Source organism: Ammodytes marinus (assembly GCF_949987685.1).
Source record: "Ammodytes marinus genome assembly, chromosome: 2".
Classification (NCBI taxonomy): domain Eukaryota; kingdom Metazoa; phylum Chordata; class Actinopteri; order Uranoscopiformes; family Ammodytidae; genus Ammodytes; species Ammodytes marinus.
In genome coordinates this window covers 22668820-22689645 of record NC_137231.1, presented here as the reverse complement: position 1 = coordinate 22689645, position 20826 = coordinate 22668820, and the positions used below count along the sequence as shown (strand labels likewise).

The 20826-nt window shown below is 41.2% G+C and overlaps 1 protein-coding gene across 3 annotated transcripts in view; it reads right to left on the bottom strand.

The window, feature by feature from the left end:
* ghra (growth hormone receptor a) overlaps positions 1 to 20377 on the bottom strand; it is a 31805-nt gene extending 11428 nt beyond the window's left edge. Inside the window, exons 1-3 of one of the 3 annotated variants that reach the window (XM_080046892.1) lie at positions 20029 to 20377; positions 10171 to 10257; positions 9959 to 10080 (exon numbers count right to left, since the gene is read on the bottom strand). In XM_080046892.1, coding sequence (XP_079903018.1) covers positions 9959 to 10076 — 118 coding nt within the window. In that variant the 5' untranslated portion in view covers positions 10077 to 10080; positions 10171 to 10257; positions 20029 to 20377. The remainder of the gene's footprint in view (positions 1 to 9958; positions 10081 to 10170; positions 10258 to 20028) is intronic. The other 2 variants (XM_080046891.1, XM_080046893.1) reach the window with 2 other exon arrangements.
* Between the last annotated feature and the right edge of the window lie 449 nt (positions 20378 to 20826).

Below are 20826 nucleotides of genomic sequence, written 5' to 3'. Positions count from 1 at the left end.
CATTCCTACGCCATTGTGCATCGAGCTCTCAACCCTAGAACCCCCATTCCCTCCCTTCATCCCCTGCACACTGTCGTGGTTCCCAGGGCTTTGCTATTTCAACTCGGACTCCAACCCCCATCCAACGAATTCCAGCTGCCACCATCAAAGAGCTATCTGCAGACACTGGATGCAAGGGAAAGCTGAAATCTACAGGAGAGATTACATAAAAATTCAAAAATGTAAATAAAAAACTGAGAAATTAATCTTTTCGGGTTAAAAATAAAACTGTTCATGCCAGACAATTCTGAGAAGTCAATCACCTTTTCCTTTCCTATAATTTCATGCCTCATACACATTCGTATTGGTGCATTTTGACACTTCCAACTATTTGCTTTAAACTGTCGCTACATTGCGGTTATAGACTAGAAGAGAACATTTGAATGTCAACTTCCACGTGTTGTTCTATTCTGGGTGGAGAAGACTGGGACGTTTACCTCTCCACAAAGAATGAGGCTCTGCTGGTTGAGGTCAGAAGGTAGAGCCCTTTAAGAAAAGGTAATTTACATTATGAACACGGCTCTGGGTGGTTGTTGAAGTGTGTCAGAGGTGAAAGGTTACGCAGCGCTCCCTGGAGAGGCTCAAATTCTTGACCTATTTTTAGTTTCTCTTTCTTTCTCACTCGTTAGCTAACTCATTTTTCTTCTCTTTCACTTCTCTGATATCAGACTTACATACTAAAAATAATAATTTTGATTAAAAAATAAATACATCTATTTTAGAGGATAAAAAACAAGTTGTAACTGGCTGTCAAGCCAGAGGGTAAATCTTGACAGTTAGATGTAGGCTGGTAATTTAGTTGCAGGGCCTTCAATCCTATTTTCTACAAACTAACATATGAGCAGTTTAACTGATGGGAAGCAAAATCATGCCTGTACCTGCCAGCTACCATTAAATGATCAGCAGTTGAAAGCCTTCGGCTGGAAGAAGAAACCTAATTGTGTGTGTGTGTGTGTGTGTGTGTGTGTGTGTGTGTGTGTGTCCTTATCCTGGCTGTCCATACGTATCTGCCAGTCCTTGTGGGCTGTGTACGCAGCTGAGACTGATAAACAGCTCTTAGCTCCACGTCCTGTCTTCATCAGTCCATACAGAGGAGCTAGGAAACCACTTATCTACCTCTATGTCAGCTTTGGCCATTAAGGTTTAAAATCCACTAAAACACCCTAAATAAAGCACTCGTCTCCCGGCCCTTGCGCCAGCTGGCAAACAGCTCTAAAAAGGCAACGGCTGGGCTTTATCAGTTACCATATTGTGAAATGCCCGACTGTCATTAAGGAGCGCGAAGGGAAATGAGGCTATGACGCTATGAATTACCACCTTTTTCCAGCTCATTTGCAGGTTGAAGTTAGCGTTGAGGTTAATAACGCTTCAAAGGGCTGCTGAAAGAAAGGAGGAGATGGGAGCTGAGAAGTGGGAGGAAGAGAGACAGATAGACGGCCACAGTCATAGAGAGGGAATGTGTGAATTATAAAGGAACACGGGAAAAATATAAGCCAACTGTTTTTGGCCGCAAAACAGATATGCAGTTGAGAACACAATTGAAAACATTAAATACCTGAAAAATATTGGATGACATATGTATTGTAGATGATTTCAAGTCAAATTAATTTCCTACTGCCTTAAATGTAATATATGCAGATCCAGTTCCTTATTTTAAGGAGCCGTTGATGTGCTGTAGTTATTTTATGTCTAGAACTGTCCCTTTTCAGGAAAAATGTCACTGTTTCAGGAGTTCCCAGTTTTCATTCCTTTTGGTATACCTCAAGGTTACATTTGTGTCTGTTCTGTTCTCTTCATATAGGATGCCACTAAGTATGATTAATAACTTTAATGTATATATTTTATTATGTCTGATAATGTCTGATAATCTAGTAACCAATCTTAGCTGAGTTGAGCAAATTGACAGAAATAGGCCTACTACACTTCCATCTTGCGCAGCAATCACAGCTCTGGTTTTGATTATTTGACGGTACATTTCAGTTGTTAAATTGTCCTTTTTTTTGACGTAGAATTACATCTCAAATTTGGCACTTCCTAACCCCATCAGACATGGAAGAAGTTCACTAATATCCTTCCAGACAAGACAACTGCCATTTAGTAATTTTGCAGACCGATATTTCCTGTCAATTAGCGCAAAATGCTGCTGCTGAAGTGCATCTATGTAGAAACATTTTTGTTACATTAGAGACTAAGTGTAAAGCCCTTTGGCACAATTTTGCTTTATTTTCTAATCCATTACACAAAGTAACTTCATCATCTATTACTTTGGGACAACATGTAGTCTGCACACAGGTTTTAGGGCTTTTAGTGCTTTTTTATCTGTTGTCTACTTATGCTGCCATATGGTTAAAAATAACACAAAAAACAGACACACATACAAATAGACAAACATAAACACTATACGTCTTTTCCTCTTGATCTAAGCACAACATTGATTTGATTGCCCTATGCTCAAAGAGAACAGACACACACGGCTGCTGAGCAGCAGAACCTGTTGTTCCCAGTTATGCCACTGACATCATCGCTCGTACTCTGCCCTCGACTGACATGAGTAAACACAATTACAGGACACTCAAAGCTGAATTGCTGCAGCAAGTCACAAAACAACCCCAACAGGAATAGGAACATCATTTTTGACATGAAGTGCTAATTTAATGTTATTTCACCACTAAGAAGATGTTGTATTTATAGACGTTTTAATGTGTTGCTTTGCTGCTGCACTAACACATAGTCACTAGCTCTATGTCATTAGACTGGGCATTCACTGCTTTTGAACAGTTAGGGAAACGTTAGTACTCTTCAGCACTGACTTCTGACTTCAACCCTTATTCTGTACGTGTGTGTGTGTGTGTGTGTGTGTGTGTGTGTGTGTGTGTGTGTGTGTGTGTGATTCTGTTAACCAGATGGAGAATCTGGCAGCACAACCTGACACTGTGCTAAGAGTAAAAATGGCTGTCAGTCTACAATGTCTGCCAAGTCCTACATTATGTCCCTGCTCTGCAGCCCATACACACGTCAAACACACGTACACCTTTCTGCAAACACACACACACACACACACACACACACACACACACACACACACACACACACACATACAACAGTAGATGTGTTAATCTGCACGCAGCACACAACATCGTTTGTCATTCACAGGGGCGGTGTCTTGGACGATGAGGAAAAGAAAGAATGAGCAGACGAGAAGAGAGAAAAAAGGAAGATGGATGAAATCTGGAAAACTTTCCAAGTTCCTCTACTCTTCTTTGCTATGCATATAGGCCTTTGTATTTCATTGTTTTGTATTGAGCTTCATGGTGGGATGACGTTTGAAATATTGAGTCAGGAGTTAAGTCAAGTGAGACTGTAAAGGGCCAGAGCAAAGGGAGGAAAGGTAAGAGACTGCAACAAGATACAAACAAGGGAATGTAAACAGCTGATATAAATAACTGCCAACACGCACACGCAGTTTCACATGCAAGTGCACCCGCGCACACAACTGCACACAGACATTGCACTTACACCTTCAAAACAAAAACCGACAAAGCCTTTCAAAGTGCCATTGTCCAATTCCTTGAATACCTTCTGCTCTTCCTCTTGGTCACACAACAGGACTTATGGCCTTTCCTCCCTGTTACAGTCTGAGAACACAGAATGACAACATCTGATCCTGGTTACTCAGGTCAGCGTTCATAGCTTTGAAGCTTGAACAGACACAGTCTGGCGTGTTTAGCCATGCAGTGACCCTGTCAGCTTTTTCTGATCCCAGACATTTATTAGCCAGACCTAATGATGTTAATCTCCCCTAATACCATTACAGCCCATGGTACTGGCTCGGTTGTGTCATATTATGTCCAAGTGAGAGTAAATATAGATGAGCTGGGGTGTCACCTGCATTACTGAGTGCACACATGTTCTTCTTGCTTTTTATAAAACCGCAAGCTAAACTTAGTTCCCTATGGAGAGCTGAGATCATTACATAAGTTCTATGGTTGGCCACCGTTCAATTAGCTTCTATCAGTCTTTGCGACCACTCATCCAGGGATTCTTTCATTGGTCTTTCTGTACAAGTTAAATCTGTCCCAAAGTTTACCTTTCATGTTCTAAGAAAGTGTTTTAAGTTGGATAGAAGTTATCATATAGTTTTTTGGGACTTTAATAGAAGGTAAGCAGGCTATGCTTTTTTTAAGCAGTGTAGAGGCATCCCATCTGAAATAAGTAATGCGTCCGTTAATTATGGAAATGTTTTTTCATGAAAAATAATTTTTTATTTTATGGAAAGGCAACATCACACGACAAAAACAAATCAAAATTTTTTAAAAGTGAGGTGATCGTTTGAGCTGTCATCTGGGAAGTACATTGATAACAAGATGAGGTCCATCAGGATCTGTCCGATTGAGTGTTGTACTTTGTGGTCAATCGGAGAAGAGTTTCGCACTGTCAAATAACATAAGTTTCGCACTGTTGGGTAACATAGATAATAATAGCCCAGTCAGTCACAGAATATTTTATATATGCAACATTTAACACAGAAAAAAATTATTAATTTACCTCACCTCTGTAAAGACATAAAGACTTGCAGGACATACCCTTGACCGAGGTCATAGTGAAGTGCTGAAATGTTTGGTAACTATTGCAAAACAGTGATTCTGAATCAGGTTTTCTTACTTAAAAAGTCCTGGTTTCCCTTTGACTATACAACTTGTAGGGGAGAACTGGGTAATGTGAGACATCGGGTAATGTGAGACACCCCTTGTATCTAGGCAACGGAACACACTTTTGGTCATGTGAGCATTATGTTTTCAAGACCCTCCCATTTCCCCTTGGCCATGAAGGGGAGGACCTCATGGTGCTATTGTAAGCATGTTTTTTTACAGCTTGTTGTCAAAATATGTTATGTCAAAATCTGTGAAAATCTCCTCACCATCCGCTACCTGTCCATTTGGGGTTCGCCTGAGAAAAAAAAATCTGGTGTTAATACACAGCCTAGGCTATGTAAACTGGTATGTAAACAAAGGGGACACACCGTATCTAACAAAATGCCCTAGGCCTTTACAGAGCCTAGGTTTTGATTAACACCAGATTATTTACAGCCTACAGACAGTAGGACAGGTAGTGGATCGTGAGGAGTTATTAAAAGATTTTGACCAAAACCATTTTGACAAAAAGCTTTCGCCAGAATTGCTGACTCTACATGCAGAATGTCCTACATGTGTCCTACATGCAGAATGTTGCAGTTGTATCTGCTTTCCCTGCAGCTACCCCTCCATTACAGAGCATTCTGACAACCATGTATTCTCCCTCCCACTGTCTTCAGTATGCTTTTCACCCTCCTGCTTTTCAAGTTTCCAGCTTTGTGTTTAACTTCAGCCACCGTATCCCACACTTTGAAGCAGACGTAACTCTAGATTGTGTGTACAAGCCAGGCGGACCAAACCTCTGCACTATCACCACTGGTTACCAACACCTATGTGGCCAAGAGCAGAAGTCCTCCTGTGTGTGTGTGTGTGTGTGTGTGTGTGTGTGTGTGTGTGTGTGTGTGTGTGTGTGTGTGTGTGTGTGTGTGTGTGTGTGTGTGTGTGTGTGTGTGTGTGTGTGTGTGTGTGTGTGTGTGTGGAGAGCTCTAGACAAACTACCTCAACTGGCTATAATCACTCTGGTAAGCCTTTAAATATATAGGAGCGTCTCCAAACATCTACTCTTGGCTTGTTATGCGGCTGACTATACAGCAGACATAAGAAATGCTGCAGGAACAGCATAACCCGCAGCATTTTGAGGAAGGCTCTATTAGATCCCTAAGTGGAAAAATGGCTTTTAACCTACTCCACAAGATGTCATAATTTATGCAAATAAGTAATCGTGTCTGAGAGAAAGAAAGGTTTGACGAGTTAAGTAAGACAATTTTAAGTGTAGAAAGAAAGTGTCTGGATTGAAGTTTATACAGTTGTGAGCTTGAGAAAGGCACAGGCTGCGGTTGTTTACTCATGCTATCAGGGGCTGCCTTGTGTATACAGATGTTTTTTTTACGGTTGTTGAGGAAGACAAGGGCTACATTAGCACAGTGCTCTGTGGAGACCATTTCAATGACACGAAGAGTTGGTCACAACTAGAGCTGCAACGATTAATCGAAGAATCGAATATTAATCGATTATTTAAATAATCGCCAACTATTTTGATAATCGATTAATCGTTTCGAGTAATTTTTTAATAAAACATTTCCAAATTCTCTGATTTCAGCTTCTCAAATGTGAATATTTTCTGGTTTCTTTAATCCTATTTTGACAGTAAACTGAAAAATCTGTGTGTTTTGGACATAACAATACATTTTAGGACGTCAACATGGGCTTTGGAAAATGTGTCAACATTTTCTGACATTTTAAGGACCAAAAAACTAATCAATTAATAATCGATTAATCGAGAAAATAATCGACAGATTAATCCATTATCAAAATAATCATTAGTTGCAGCCCTAGTCACAACATTGTAAAGGTTTGACCTCAGCTTGTTATCAGCGGATTGTCTGGGAGCTCAGGTAAAGTTTTCTAGGAGGTAATGTGAACCCACAGAGATACAGACATTTGCTACGGTCTGTGAGCTAATCCAGAGTCCAAAGGCTTGAGGGCAAAGAAACTCAAATCTCTCTTTGGGGTTTAATAATTATATTTATGTTACAGTGCGGACACATCCATCTGTTTGAAACTGTGCTTCTAATGTGAAATGGGATCTTGTTGTGTGTTGAAATCAGCCCGTTTGTGTGATTAGCATCAACATTTATTAAATATAACTATGAGAACTGTTCACTAACCCCACTTTATACACATCATGAATCTGATGGATTTTTATCTAATTCCAGTGGCAATGGCTTATCTGATTCTTATGCCTCGTTTCCACCGAGTAGAGCGGGTCGGATCGGAGCGGTTCGGTCCGGGTAGTTTGGCTTTTCATTTGCCAAAAGCTGGGTAGGGTACGGTTTAAGTGCACCTAACCGCTCTGAGCCGGTCCAAATCTCAGTACTCCTCCGTAGGGGTACTAGCCGCCTGAAAGGGTGCCTAAAACACACTGCCGTCATTTGATTGGTCGAAAGAATAATTTCCGCCATGTGTAGTCATCTCGGCAAGAGTGAAGATAGTCTTGTGTTTTGGCGAAAATGTGAGCACAGCTGTTTATTGTGTGGTGTTTTTCCTCGTCAATAAATTAATTAGTTGGTTACACATACCCATACCCATTACCCATAGTCACATATCTGCCGCAGCCAGCACTGTTCGCTCACTGTCTCTATGAGTTGCGCCGAGCCGTCTCTGTGTGTTTACACCATAGATAGTAGTAAATACACGCTCACAACAACACGGGGGGAATAAATAAAGAAGCGGTTGGTTTGAATAATTTCCGCCGTTTGTAGTCACCTCGGCTAGAGTGAAGAGAGTTTTGGCGAAAATATGAGCGCGGCACTGTTTATTGTGTGGTGTTTTTCCTCGTCATTAAATTAATCAGTTGACTACACTGTGTCCCACTGCTACGATGTCACGTAGCTGCCGCAGCCAGCGCTGTTCGCTCACTGTCTCTTATCAGTTGCACCGAGCCGTCACTGTGCTCACAACACGGGGGGAATAAATAAAGAAGCGGCTGGTTGCTTGACCACAGTTGTTCCACAGCCCGATAGTTTGACCCACATTCTGGCCGCGGCTATCGCAGTCCAGCCTAAACCCCGCCCTACCAGTAAGGGTAGGGTCGGCGGTGGAAACAACACCGAGATTCTTAAAAGTGAGCTGTCCCGCTCTGAGCCGCTCCGATCCGACCCGCTCTACTCGGTGGAAACGAGGCATAAGGTGTGTTTCTCACTTAGCAACACTTAACAACTAAACAACGAGAAACACCTTAGCCAGGCTGCTTCCTCTCCCTAACACAAGCTGTGACAAAACCAAGAATGTATGACACAAGGCCAAAACTAATTATAGTAATTAATAATAGTCAATCATTTATTTCCAGTTTATTTCAAGTTGGTAAAGTACGTTAAAATACTTATGGCCGCAGCTCTGTTAAAGACATTTGAAAATTTGTGAAACAAAAACATTTGGCGATTTTTGGTACCAGCACTGGCATCATAATTATTTCACTTGGAAAAAGCCATAGGGATTTCAACAAACACAAAAAGCAGAGCAGGGAAAACAGTATGTTCACAGCACATGATTACTGAACCAATGTTTTCAAAGCTTTGCGTTCTGCCACAACAGTCCATGAGATGTTAATTTTTACCCAGCACTCAACTTAACCAACTACCGTCTGGTTAAGCTTTGGCTTAATTATTCCTTTATCGTGGTATTTTTAGAAATCAAATTGCAAAATAGACAAAAAAAGAAGCCCTGCAACATAATAAAATAAAAGGCGTCTGCTATTGGTCTTGACTTGAAAAAAGAAGACAAAATGAGTTGGCATTTTATAGTGGATGCCAGTGGTAATATTTTCAGCAGATTCCCTCTATCTGCACACAGTTATCTGACAATCCTTTTAGCTGGGGTATAAATAACTGAAATGGCATTTAAGCTAGTAAAAGCTTTCCATAACTGCACAAATAAAACACATTTTTAAGGGTTAATCAGTCATAGAAAGGCTGAGCCTGCAAATTGACCATGTACAGTACATGTGCAGATAATGTGTGCAGGTACCTAGTATAAGCACTTGGCCAGGGTCTTAATCTGACCGCCAGGCACCTTCGACAGGCAGGTGGTACTGGGGTTTCTCAGGCCTCTCTTTTAATGCTGTCTGGCTCACTTCTTAATGGCAATGAGCAGATGCACCTAAGAATATACTGGTAGGACAGTGACTTGCCAAAGCACTCAAGGACGCCTTTCATTATGTTGCCAAATGTTTTCAGTGCCATTAACTGCATGCAGGTTTAATGTTCATTTAGCTCAGCCAATTTCCAAGCCAATGAAAAAGAAAAAATCCAAATACCACGGTGCATTTATTCAGTGTTTTGAATACAGCTCAATTCACTCATACTTTTTTGACAACTTTTTGGTTGAAAATAGATGTTCACCCAGCTTCCAGATCTTAACCCCCTCATAAGAAATAAAATTAAATCCAGGAAAGCTGATACTGCAGAAGCAGAACGGACGGCGACACGTTTTAACAAAGTCAACAGCTGAATCGATCCATTCTAGGGAGCTGCGGTATCTTGGCAGTGTGGATTTTTCTAAATCACCTGTTGTTTTAGGATAGGTAGACTTTAAATAAACAAGATTTTCTGTTGTTGTATGTTTTAGCTTAGCTTGCAGGGCAGTACCCTTTTACCTCATTCCTGCTTGAGTGGCTTTAACCATTAGAAAAAGAAGCCAAATCATCGCTTTCAGTACATATTTTGTTTAGGACTCCCAGTATCAATTGTGGAAATGATGCGTTAAAAAGAGAACATTGTTGATTGAGAGACTCCTATCTTGGGCACAAACTCTTTAGGCGATTTCAAAATGGAAACTCATATTAAATTAAAGTTGACTTCTCAGCCGCAACATTATTTCACCAAATGATTCCAAATTGTTCAGTTGCCGAACCTCCTGCATGGTCCTGTCCCTGGACTTTGACAGTGAAGCGCCGACCTTATGTTTGCCCTGGCTCTATTGATCACTTCGTGTTTGACAAGCCAAACCGGGAGAAGGGTGGCGTTTGCTCAACACTGGACCTTTCCACATGTATCTGAGCAAACACAGCATTCTGCAACTGATGTCTGACATAAGATTTGATAACAAATGTCAACAGCACGTTGTGCACAAATCCTGGATCACATTTGTCAATGTTTAATGAATATCACATAGGTTAATGTTCTACGAATCTCACATAGAGAAATGAATGACCTGTCTGAAGATACAATCTGTTTTTGATTTGTGTTTATTTGTCCACACACAACGCAGTATAAACACTAGTAACTTACCTAATGAATGGATATGGTGTCGGTCCAAAAGAAATGCAGATCCCGGAGTCGACAGCCAATCCAGGGACGTCATTAGGACAAGAAGCAGAAGATTGGACAAGGAGGACGAGACAGCCATGATGCTGGAGAGGGAGAGAGGGACAAAGGTGATTATAATTATCAGTTTGACTCCATGATGACATGGCCATGCGAAAAAAGCCTCCTTCGCTCACCACACTGCCTCCCTCGCTCTTTCCTTCTCTCCGATTAGTGAGCACAAATTGTGGGTTCCATTTATTTTCAGCTGGTGTATGTGAAACCTAAGACGGAACAGGGCATAATTAATTATCATGCCAGGTTGCTGTGTATATATGCTGTTGGACTGTTTGCCTTTCTGTGCACTCTCCTAGAACCTGTTTGGAAAATATTTATCGTTCTTATAGCTCTCAAGTATAAATAAAGGTTAAATTAAAAAAAATTATAATGTTCCCATTCATATATTCCCTAAAATACCATTTATTTAGCTGATATACGCCCATTTTGAAATGATGTTCTCTTGGCCTTATTTGTATATGCAGACGTAAAACTACTTCAGGTTTACAAATGACAGCACAAATGAGATGCCATGTTACACAGCTATACTTTATGAACCTCGATTAACAAAACTGTATAAAAGTAACTGCACATATTATTAAATTGATTTTTTTGGGGCCATTTGGAGGCAAACAAAAAACAAAGTTAACACTAGTAAACATAACTCAAGCAGTTGCTTTATTCACCAACCACAGGGTGCAACATTAGCATTCATTTGCTGTTGCGTATCTGAACACTAGGAATCCATGTGGAAGTTCAATATGCGTCCTTTCAACTCTGTTTTAGACCTTGCCAATAACTGTAGGAAAATATCTGGATTGCACCATTCTCACATCATTAGCTAACTCTGTCTCCCATTTGGTGATGGGTAGGTGTACACAGTGGGGGAAACAGCTGCCAAAACAGTGGCCTACTGAATCCGGAAAAGATGTGCTGAGCTGAAGCGAACAGCAGTGGCAAGTGATAACTATTTGCGTGTCTCAATATCGATAACATATTCTCAAATCTAAAACCAAATCAATCCCACATTAAATGAGCTACAAGGAAATTTTAAATATTTCTGAAACTGTCAAATTTCTCCTCTGACGATCATAAATGACATGTAAGAGCAAACGAGACCATCAGTGCAAAGAATGCTTTTTTAAATTAGGTTTTCTTTTTCATGGGTACGCTCACCCAGGAACAACAGCTGGCTTAGTAAAAACAATACCGCTTTTGTCCAAAGGGGGTGCAATAATTAACAAAAACTGAAAGATCCTCGGGTGCACCTTTAAGTAGTAGTGTGACAGACTTCCAAAAGAAAAAATTGACCACTCCAACATAGTAACATTTCCCCTCAGTGTGACTCCCCATCTGAAAAACTAGGCTTGAATTTCCCGACAAAAGACTCATAAATTAGGTGATTGCCTCTCTGATCCAGGCCATCTACCTCCAGCTAATTTAAGATTGTTGTTATTGTTTTTAACAGTTTATGATCTGCGATATAGAAAACAAACCGTGCCAAACCCTTCCTGGTCATTAAGCCGCTTTAAGCAGACAAGTTCTACAAGCCCAAGTCAAGTCCAACCTCTAAATATAGGCCAAACTTTCTGTCCGCACCCTCGGCTATTTACAGCTGTATCCCACAACTTCTCTGGGCAGCCAACAACCCCAAACGTGGAGGGCTATGTTTCTGAGGGCAATACTGCAAGGATTTTTGTATGAGGACAGAAGATCTTAAAATACAGTGATCTACAAAGCATAGGAAATTCCCCTGTATGTTTTTAAAGGAAGAACAAGTTTGGGCAGCATGTCTAGTAGTAGTAAGCCAAAGCATATTTACTTTCATTTGTAGAGTGACAACTACTGAGAAACAATGTGGCCACCTCAGGCACATTTTCAAGACAGACCAGCTTTGCAAGAGCTATTGGCAAGAAAATGCCTGGGCAGAGTTTCGTGTGAGGGTTTGTGTAACTGGGCGTATCAAACACTGGCACTTAGTCAAAGTAGAGAATGCCATCCATCCATTTAGTTTACTGCAGATTTATAAAAAAAATAGAAAATAAAAATAAAATAAAACATATAAAGTGTAACTTGAGCAAAAACAATGATCAGAAACAATGCACAATGAACATAAAGCTCAACATTTGGTCTAACTTTCTATTGGCATAATCCATGGCCTGACACAATTTTCCAAAGAAAAATGTGCAGTTATAAATATGTGTGTGTGCATGTGTGTGTAGATGAATTCCAAGTGTCAGAGGCCATACAAGGCCAAGTTATACAGTGCAAGAATTGATGGCAGAGAGCAGTAAAGCAGACCGCTCATCTGGTCCTGACCAAGGGGCTGTATACACAACATTTTCAACAAAATACACAAAAGTATTTTTACGTTTTGGCCGTTCGTTTAAATGACAATGAAAACTTTTGAAACCAGGTTCCAGAGTGAAATATTTTGAATAAGCTTAACTAGCAAAACAGGTCCCTGTGGAAACGGTAACGTCACGGCTCCACTTCACTCATGCATATAAAGGCCAGGACACACCAGTCCGACTACCCGAAAATGGAGACTGCCGATTCAGGGAGCTGCAGTCTTCCCGTTGCAGCCGAAAAAGTGCAAAGAACACACCAAACCGACTGGTGACTTTCCGTACGCTCTGCGCTTGCGCAGGACGTAATGTCTCCATAATAGCAGGCGGCGCTAATCTGTATTGTGGCCCGAAAAAATACGGAAGCCGGAAATGATGGGACGGCTCTCTAGACCATATACATAGATAGAAATACGTATTTATATTTATGGACCATAAAGAGCACCATTTTTAGCAGAGAGTGTCGAGCAGTCGACAAGGGTTGATGCATGTGAGTACTCGCTGAACGAAACAAACAAACACATTAAAACGATGGCTAACTGTTGTTAGCTGTTTGTGCTACCCGCCTCACTTCCGGGCTTCACTGATTCGCTAGCCCTCCACAAATCAAATTGCTCCAACTGAAAGACTGCCCGCTCAAAAGAAGCCCGACGACATCTACGACGACCGATTTCACGGCACACACCAAACAGATTCGTGTCCCCGCCCCCTTCCGACTCTACTGCGGCGATTATCGGGCCGGTGTGTCCTGGCCTTTACGTCTATCTTCTACGGACTTTCTAAGTCCTACCGCCAACTACTGGCCTGCTACATAGTTTTAGGTCCTTTTTTGCAGATCTGTGTGCATGCAGATCACATTCAAATTCACACCTATTTTTCTAACGTAAAGGAAAAGCATTTCCATTTTTAGCGAGACCGTCAAGATGCACAATCAATTATTGCTAATTTTCTGCTTTTGACATCTTGCCCAAATGCGGTCGGATCAGCGCTTTCTAACCAGTTTGCCTTATGACTCTGGTACGGCTTAAACTGTTTGCTCTTTTTTCTTTCCACATGGCCTTTTCTTCCAAAGTCTAACATTCTTTAATCAGTTGAGGAAACAAATCACTATTAAAAAAGGGCCAAACATGCCCTCCACTCCAACATGTGGCCTCATGTTAACCCAACAGTAGTTTCCCCCCCTCATGTGAAAGAGTCCGTGAAAGCCCGGGCAAGACTGGGGCTTCATCTCCCACTCCTGCATGTTTTCTCTCCCCATTCCTTTCTTTCCCTCGGCCAATTACAGGCTCTCAGACTCACAGGATGGATGCCTGAGCCAATCAGAAGAGAGGGAGGCTCGGTGCAGGCCTCCTGGGGTCCCTTGGTAAACATTTAAGGCCTCTGTGGTCAACCTTCCTCTCACTACCTCTGCCCTAAAACACACACACACACACACACACACACACACACACACACACACACACACACACACACACACACACACACACACACACACACACACACACACACACACACACACACACACACACACACACACACACACACACACACACACACACACACACACACACCAAATCTTGACTTGGCACCCCACTGCCAGCACTATGCTTCTACCATGTTTCTTCAATATCTATTAATCATCTGTGTTTGCTCAAAAGAGAGGGAGGAGGCGGTAGGGAGTAGATAGGGTGATGGTGTACGGGTGATGTCAACAAAAAAGGTTAGGGGGTGAGAGGTCACATAATCTCTGCCTTAGTCCCTTCCATAGCTGCGGAAGGAAATCTCTCACACACACGTTTAATTTGAGGTTCCTCCAAAGAAAGAGCAGAGAGCCTGCAGTCTATGCCGCCCACTGCTATTCTGTCTGTAAACACTGCTTATATTTGAGTCTAAATGTAGCCTACATATTGAGCTTGTTCCTTCATACACGTCTGGGGCCAGGGAGGTAAATGCTACATTTTTTGGAGGACAGGAGTGTGGTCATTCAGAAACACAAACTTTCTGTCTAATTTGCTAAGTAAGTAGTTTTCAGTCTGCAGGGGCGGGGTCATCGAACATGGGTGGGGTGGAGGTGTGTGGGTAGTGTGATGGTGCACATGACCCTATAGAGGGGGAATGTGGAGGCTATTTAATGATTTAAAATAAACATCTGATTTATAAAAAAAAACAATAAACAGAGGCAATAGATCGAAGTTTGCAAGCTTTATTCACACAAAATGACTTCTAGATAGTTTATCTATTTGTATAGCCCAATATCACAAATTGACATTTGCCTCAGATAGATATTTGATGGGTAAGAAAGGTAAAGTCAATTTTGTTTAGGCTAAATAGAACAATATCACAAGTTACAATTTTCATCGGGAGGCTTAACACTGTGCAGCACATGGTGCCCTGTTCCCTCAGACCCTTGAAAGATCAATCCATGTATTTCTGTTTAGGTTGTCTTAAATTAATCCTCTCTTGGATGCATTTGTTTGCATGTATTTCAGAAATGATTGTGATTACATACCATACATAACATTCATTTAATGCTCTAGGTATCCAATTCTTCAATTAAAGCTCTTAGTTTCTGAGTTTTCCTTAGTACCCTGTGACATTTTTAACCACTATTCGCACTATGGAGCAATGTCTTGCTCCATAGTGCATTTTTACGCACACAGGCAAAGCAATACACTCATCGATCTCACATTAATCCCCTATATATGCAAGAATATCTTAATTATCAATTTTTACATCAGTGCTTTATCTTATTACATGTCTAATGTTTTTTTTTATTACTATTGAACCGGGGGTTGGTTTAAATATTTTGTTTATACAGTAATTTTTCAAATGTAACACCGTGGTTATTGACTTACCATCCTGAAAAAACCTGACAGTGTGTACTTGCTTAAAATGATAATACAATTTCATACATCTATGCAAAGGCATTCATACGGGTGGGAAATAAGGTCGCCCTTAAATGACATCATTACCCCAAGTTGTGTGACGTATTCTCTCTACATTCACAACCCTCGATGAGTTATCAGCCACAATCTGGTTGAACCACATACACACAATGTTGTTAATTGGATGTGCTTTGCATGTGGCATATCGTTTTAGAATAATTAACATGGGCCTTGAGGTTTTGTCTTGACCTCCATCCACATTCCAGGGATATCACACAGCCGTGATGACTGGTCGAGTGGAGTCAAGTGCTCAGTCCAGAGAGGCTGAAGTGTAAGGCAGACAGGGAGTGTGAAAGTGGTGCGTAGTAACATGTCACCAGAGGTAGACACAACTTGGAAAACGCTACTTCTTGGAGAGACTCAAACATTGGGATTTTGTGGCTGTCTCAAAACGGTAGCCCAATGCACTAATGGACACATCAGCGTTACTGCTGATACAACCTATGTGTTAAGAGAATGCACCTTTAAATGAACACACGATTCAGAGGGCAACATGTTCAAACAAATTCACCAGACGATCCGCCTCAGAACTGATTTCATTCATACACTCAACCTGAGCATGTATGAGACCCATCACATACAATGTGACAAGGAATAAACCTGCAATATGTTGTCTGCACTTGCATCACATTCTTTGAACCCAACACATTTCCCAAGGCACACTTGTAATACTGAGATACTCTTTCAATTCAACTTTGTTACACTTTTTTTCTCAATATATTTCCAGTCTGTTGGGGAGACTGGAGTGGGGCAGGGATTGTAAATGCATCACCTGATCTGTGCCTTTAGAGTAAAAGGAATTTACATTAACATCATACAGACGTGCAAGACTGCATGAACCTTTCAGGAATTATGAAGGTGTCAGGGACTCCTAAAGTTTTTGAGAGCATTAGTGAGAATGTAATGCCTCCCATTAGTACATTCCTGATCTTTTGCTAACTCTCACTCTTCATTATGTCTTTTTATTCCTTTCTTAAGCCCCTCTCTCTCATTCTCTCTCTCTCTCTCATTCATTGCAGTCTACCTGTCGCTACAAATATCCTAATGCTTCAAACTCAAAGTGCTTATCTCACAGGGATTATTAAGGGCTAAAGCAGAATGATACAAGAAGATGTGAATCATTTGATTTTGTTAATTACTTTGGACATGAAAACTGCAGCTCAACCGGTTGTTTCTAGAAGGCCTTTGGCCATTGGATGTATTTAAATTAGGGCTGTCAAATTAACGCGTTAGTTTCGATTAATTAATCACAGAAAAATTTACGCGATTAAAAAAATTAACGCTGATTAATCGCACTTCTATATTGCCCTTTGACCCGGTGCAAAAGAGGTGAGATGATAGCGGAGCTGCACCTGTATCTTGCGGACACGGCCCGCACGGGATTAAAGAGTAAAGAAAGAAGCTGGGGAAAGGGGCCGAGGTCTCTATGTTATGGGCTGCTCCGGGCAAATAAGCATGAAGGTAGGAATATGTCTTATGTTATTCACGCAGTGTCTGTGCATTATTGATACAGGAATCTTTTTCTCCAACCTGTGTGCATGTGTGTCTGAACGAGCTCTCAGGCATTCAGATCTGGCTACTGAATGGCTCTAATGTATCTTACTCTTATTTCATAAGAGAGAGTGGAAAACTCAGAGTCAGCAAACTGGCATGAGAAGAGCCTGTGCTGGAAACAGATCAGGACACACATCTGCAAAGCCCCACTGCAAGTCTGTGTGTGTGTGTGTGCGTGCGTGCGTGCGTGCGTGCGTGTGTGTGTGTGTGTGTGTGTGAGGAGGCGAGTAAAGAGAGAGTGAGAGAGTGGATGTACAAAACCAAGTGTGTGTAACATAGCGATAACCACAAAAGGTAAAGAGTGCAAGCAAGAGACCAAGTCCAGCAGAAACAGAGAAAAGTGCGTGCTCTACAGATCTGAAAATTGATCTTTGTGGAAACTCTTTGCCTTGCAGCATTCCACACGGTGTTCACACACGCCAGGGCATGCAGCAGTTTGTCTTAGATCATTAAAACCAATAGCTGTCAAGTTAAATCAAACTTTTTTTTAATATTTTACAGCTACTTGACTTTGGTTGAATAAATGTTTGCCGGGGTTGGTCATTTCAGAAACATACATTCAAACCGTCCCCTTGACATGTGAAGTGATCTCGAATTTGGTTTTAATGATTTGCGACACATTTGGATGTAGAGTTCAACCCTATTAAAATAAACAAAAAGTCTCAAACCACTTGTTGTTTTAGAGGAATTAGTATAGGTGTTGCATAGCATGTAAACCCTTTATATTTATAAATCCTGCTGTTTCTCGCTCTATGACACACACACACACACACACACACACTGAACTAAGCACAGCACTGAGGTCCAAGTGAATGTGTATAAATGTGTTAAAATCTAATGTTTCGAACAGTGTTGCTGAGCTGTCAAGGGGTATAGAACATAACAGCTGTATTAATGTTGTATGTGGGAGTGTAAAGCACACTGAGACAGGAACTGATGGAACTAATGTCTCTTAAAACTCCTCGCCTCATCTATTAGAACATCTCTTGCTTCAGCTATGTGGTAGCTGGTAGCTGCTAATGGCTGTCATTATGAATGTCCCTCACCATGCCTTTTCTCTGCAATATTACTTAGTGATCAATCATGGCAACAATAAATCCCATTAAAAGTAGTCCAGCTATATGAAGGTGAATAGCTAACTATGCATTGACATAAAGGAATTGGTACTGTATGTGTGTTCATCTGTCTGTCCTATTAAGTTTCTCGCTTACTGTTGGTTTGATATACGTCACACTTGGCGGGTGTGTTGACAAGGATCTTAGGAGTTCAATGCCGACTGAGATGTTGTGTGGATCAGCTGTTGTGTTAGCCTGGCACCGCCTGCCTACGTACTTCCACTTAATTTTCATTTCCCTTCAGTAGTCAGTCTGGGCCTGCGGTATATGAGTGGGTTTTCTTCGCCATATTTTTGGCCGTCCAATCAGCGAACAGAGGGAGTCGCTGAGAACAATGACGTTGAGGTTGTGCTCCAGTTTCAGTTGTAGTCATTCGCCGGCGCAAGACATGCGTCACGACAAACGTTATGCGATTAGTTGGCAGACCCAGAGTGGCACTGGCCAGATCCAATAGTTTTAAACTTCAACGCATACCCGCATTCAAGTGAGTTAATGTTTGTCAATTGAGCGATTCCAGACCCTCTGTTCAAATGAAATTTGGTATGATGGTCTGGTTAGGACCAGGCTACTGTTGTGTAGAAAACTGTGAAAATATGGTCAAGCCGTCCCTAACAGCACAAATAGACACAAATGGTACATGCACTATTGGCTTCTCAAGAAAAGTTTTGTGATATATGCATCATATCACACCTATCATACTGAGATTGTTGATTATTTGTAAACCAGCCTCTAATCTAACACAACTCACCCAGTGGACGGCTTTATAAACATGTAAAAATAATGACCTGGAGCAATTTCAGAGGCAAACTGTGGGGAAAATATTGTTGTTAAGCTAATAAACAAATCACAGCGTATATATAACAGTGCAAAAAAAACTTTTTACAATGTATTTCCCCACTCCGCGGTTAAACAAACCCTTTAAAGAAGACCTGAATATCTCAAAATGCAGACAGCCATTTAAAAGAAAATCCTTCTAAGAGGCAAAGTGTGTAGATCTTCTTTATACAGGCTTAGTTTGCACATCGCTAACTGGAAGCCAGTCTGCCAAACACTGATGAAGAGCATTCAAACTGGCATGAGGTAGTAGCTACTAAATGTTATTGCAGTGAGTGCAACACAGAGATTGAAAAACAGTAATCCAGATTTTTAAAAGAAAACAACCTCTCTGCTTTTCTCTGCTTGTAGCCTACTGAAGCTTCACATGTAGGATATGTTAATTGAATTCCCATATTGCACTGTTAATGAAATCAAATGAACAGTTTTAAATGCACAAACTTGAACCCCGGCAACTTCTCATTGACACTTGTCATTGTTAAAAAGAGGATTGAACATCTCTAAAGAAAATCCACATATTTGAACTTCTTGTGTCACGCACAGGCATATTATGGTTACTGAAGTATGATGCACGGATCAATAGGCTACTCTAGGCTAGACTAGGCTGTGTCAACAATGAAGCAACGCCACAAGGTAGGCCTATCTCAGTGAATTCTGGAATCAGCAGAAGGCTATACTTTAGCATTAAAAGGCTTGGTCCGCTGTAAAATGGATAGGAATATCTATTTCATTTCAATCAGATGTTTCTTTTTCTCCCCCAGGGTTTTATCGCTATAGGCTGTTAAACACGACAAGGCGCGCACCAAATAAAACTCCCGAAGAGATAATTTACCAGGTAACGAGGCTACACCCTTCAAGACCAACCACGACTGTCACTTAGTTCACCCCATCCCCTGCTGGATGTACGACTGCTCTTGCAACACCAAGTTGCAGCGGAATTTGAGACAGCCTCAAGTTTCTCTATCGTATATTTCCTAAGCTTGTATTAACAGTGCGCAACATATCAAGCAGTCGGCTAAGCATATAGCCTACTCAATGTTAATGATTTTTAAATGAGCAGCCAGCAATGTAAACACAAGTGTAAAGCAATTTCAGTAAAGTTTCCCGAGTCGTGCATAAGCTGCCTACAACGTGGAGTTTTGGAGATATGGTTAACACAATACAACATGCACTGCACGAGTAAAAAACATAATCGCACTTACTTATTACCCGAAGTTTGGAGGTGGAAAAACTGCAAGGACTGCACACAACAACTTCAGAACTTGATCATCTGGTGACCAGCGAGAGCTCCAACAGGCAGGGAAAGTCCTGCGTCTTCACTTCAATCCGCTCGGCCCAAGTATACGATCCCTCCGATCGGGATTTTCACATAACCAAATCGCTGAATCGGGTCTGTGCCGCTTTTCCGACTGGAGATATCTGTCTCGTCTGCTGCTCAGTTCAACCTCCAGCCAACTTTCAGGGCTACACACACTACGTAGTTGAGACAGCGCCAGTCTGTGTGTGCGCGTGAGTTTCAAATGGCGGTGAAGCGCCCTCATCCGCCAGCAATCCAATCTACTCCATAATGGCCACAGCGAGAGCAGCCAGGGAGAAAGACTGCCGGGCTAAACTTCCAAAATAAAACCCCCTAGTAAGGATCTTCCAAGCTTTCTGGTGCGAGTCAAAGTTTAAACGGAGAAGCAACCATTTACAAGGCTTTTTCTTATTAGAGAAAATCCTAACCATGTAATCAAAACAATAGCAAAAAAAAAAAAAAAAAGCTTTTCAAGTCTGATAATGATAGGCTATGTAGACAAAGTGACATTTAATTTAAATTGTTTTAGTACGAACATTTCAGGTGTCCAACACATCAGCTCTAGTCTAAACAGCTCTCTTTGTATTTTTAAAAACAAGAAAGTTGTGTTTTTCTTCAAAACAACAAGGGATGTTTTCCCCTTTTTCTTTTTGCAACACATTTTTGGTTGCAATTTCCCATTATTAATATAAGTGTTTTTAGT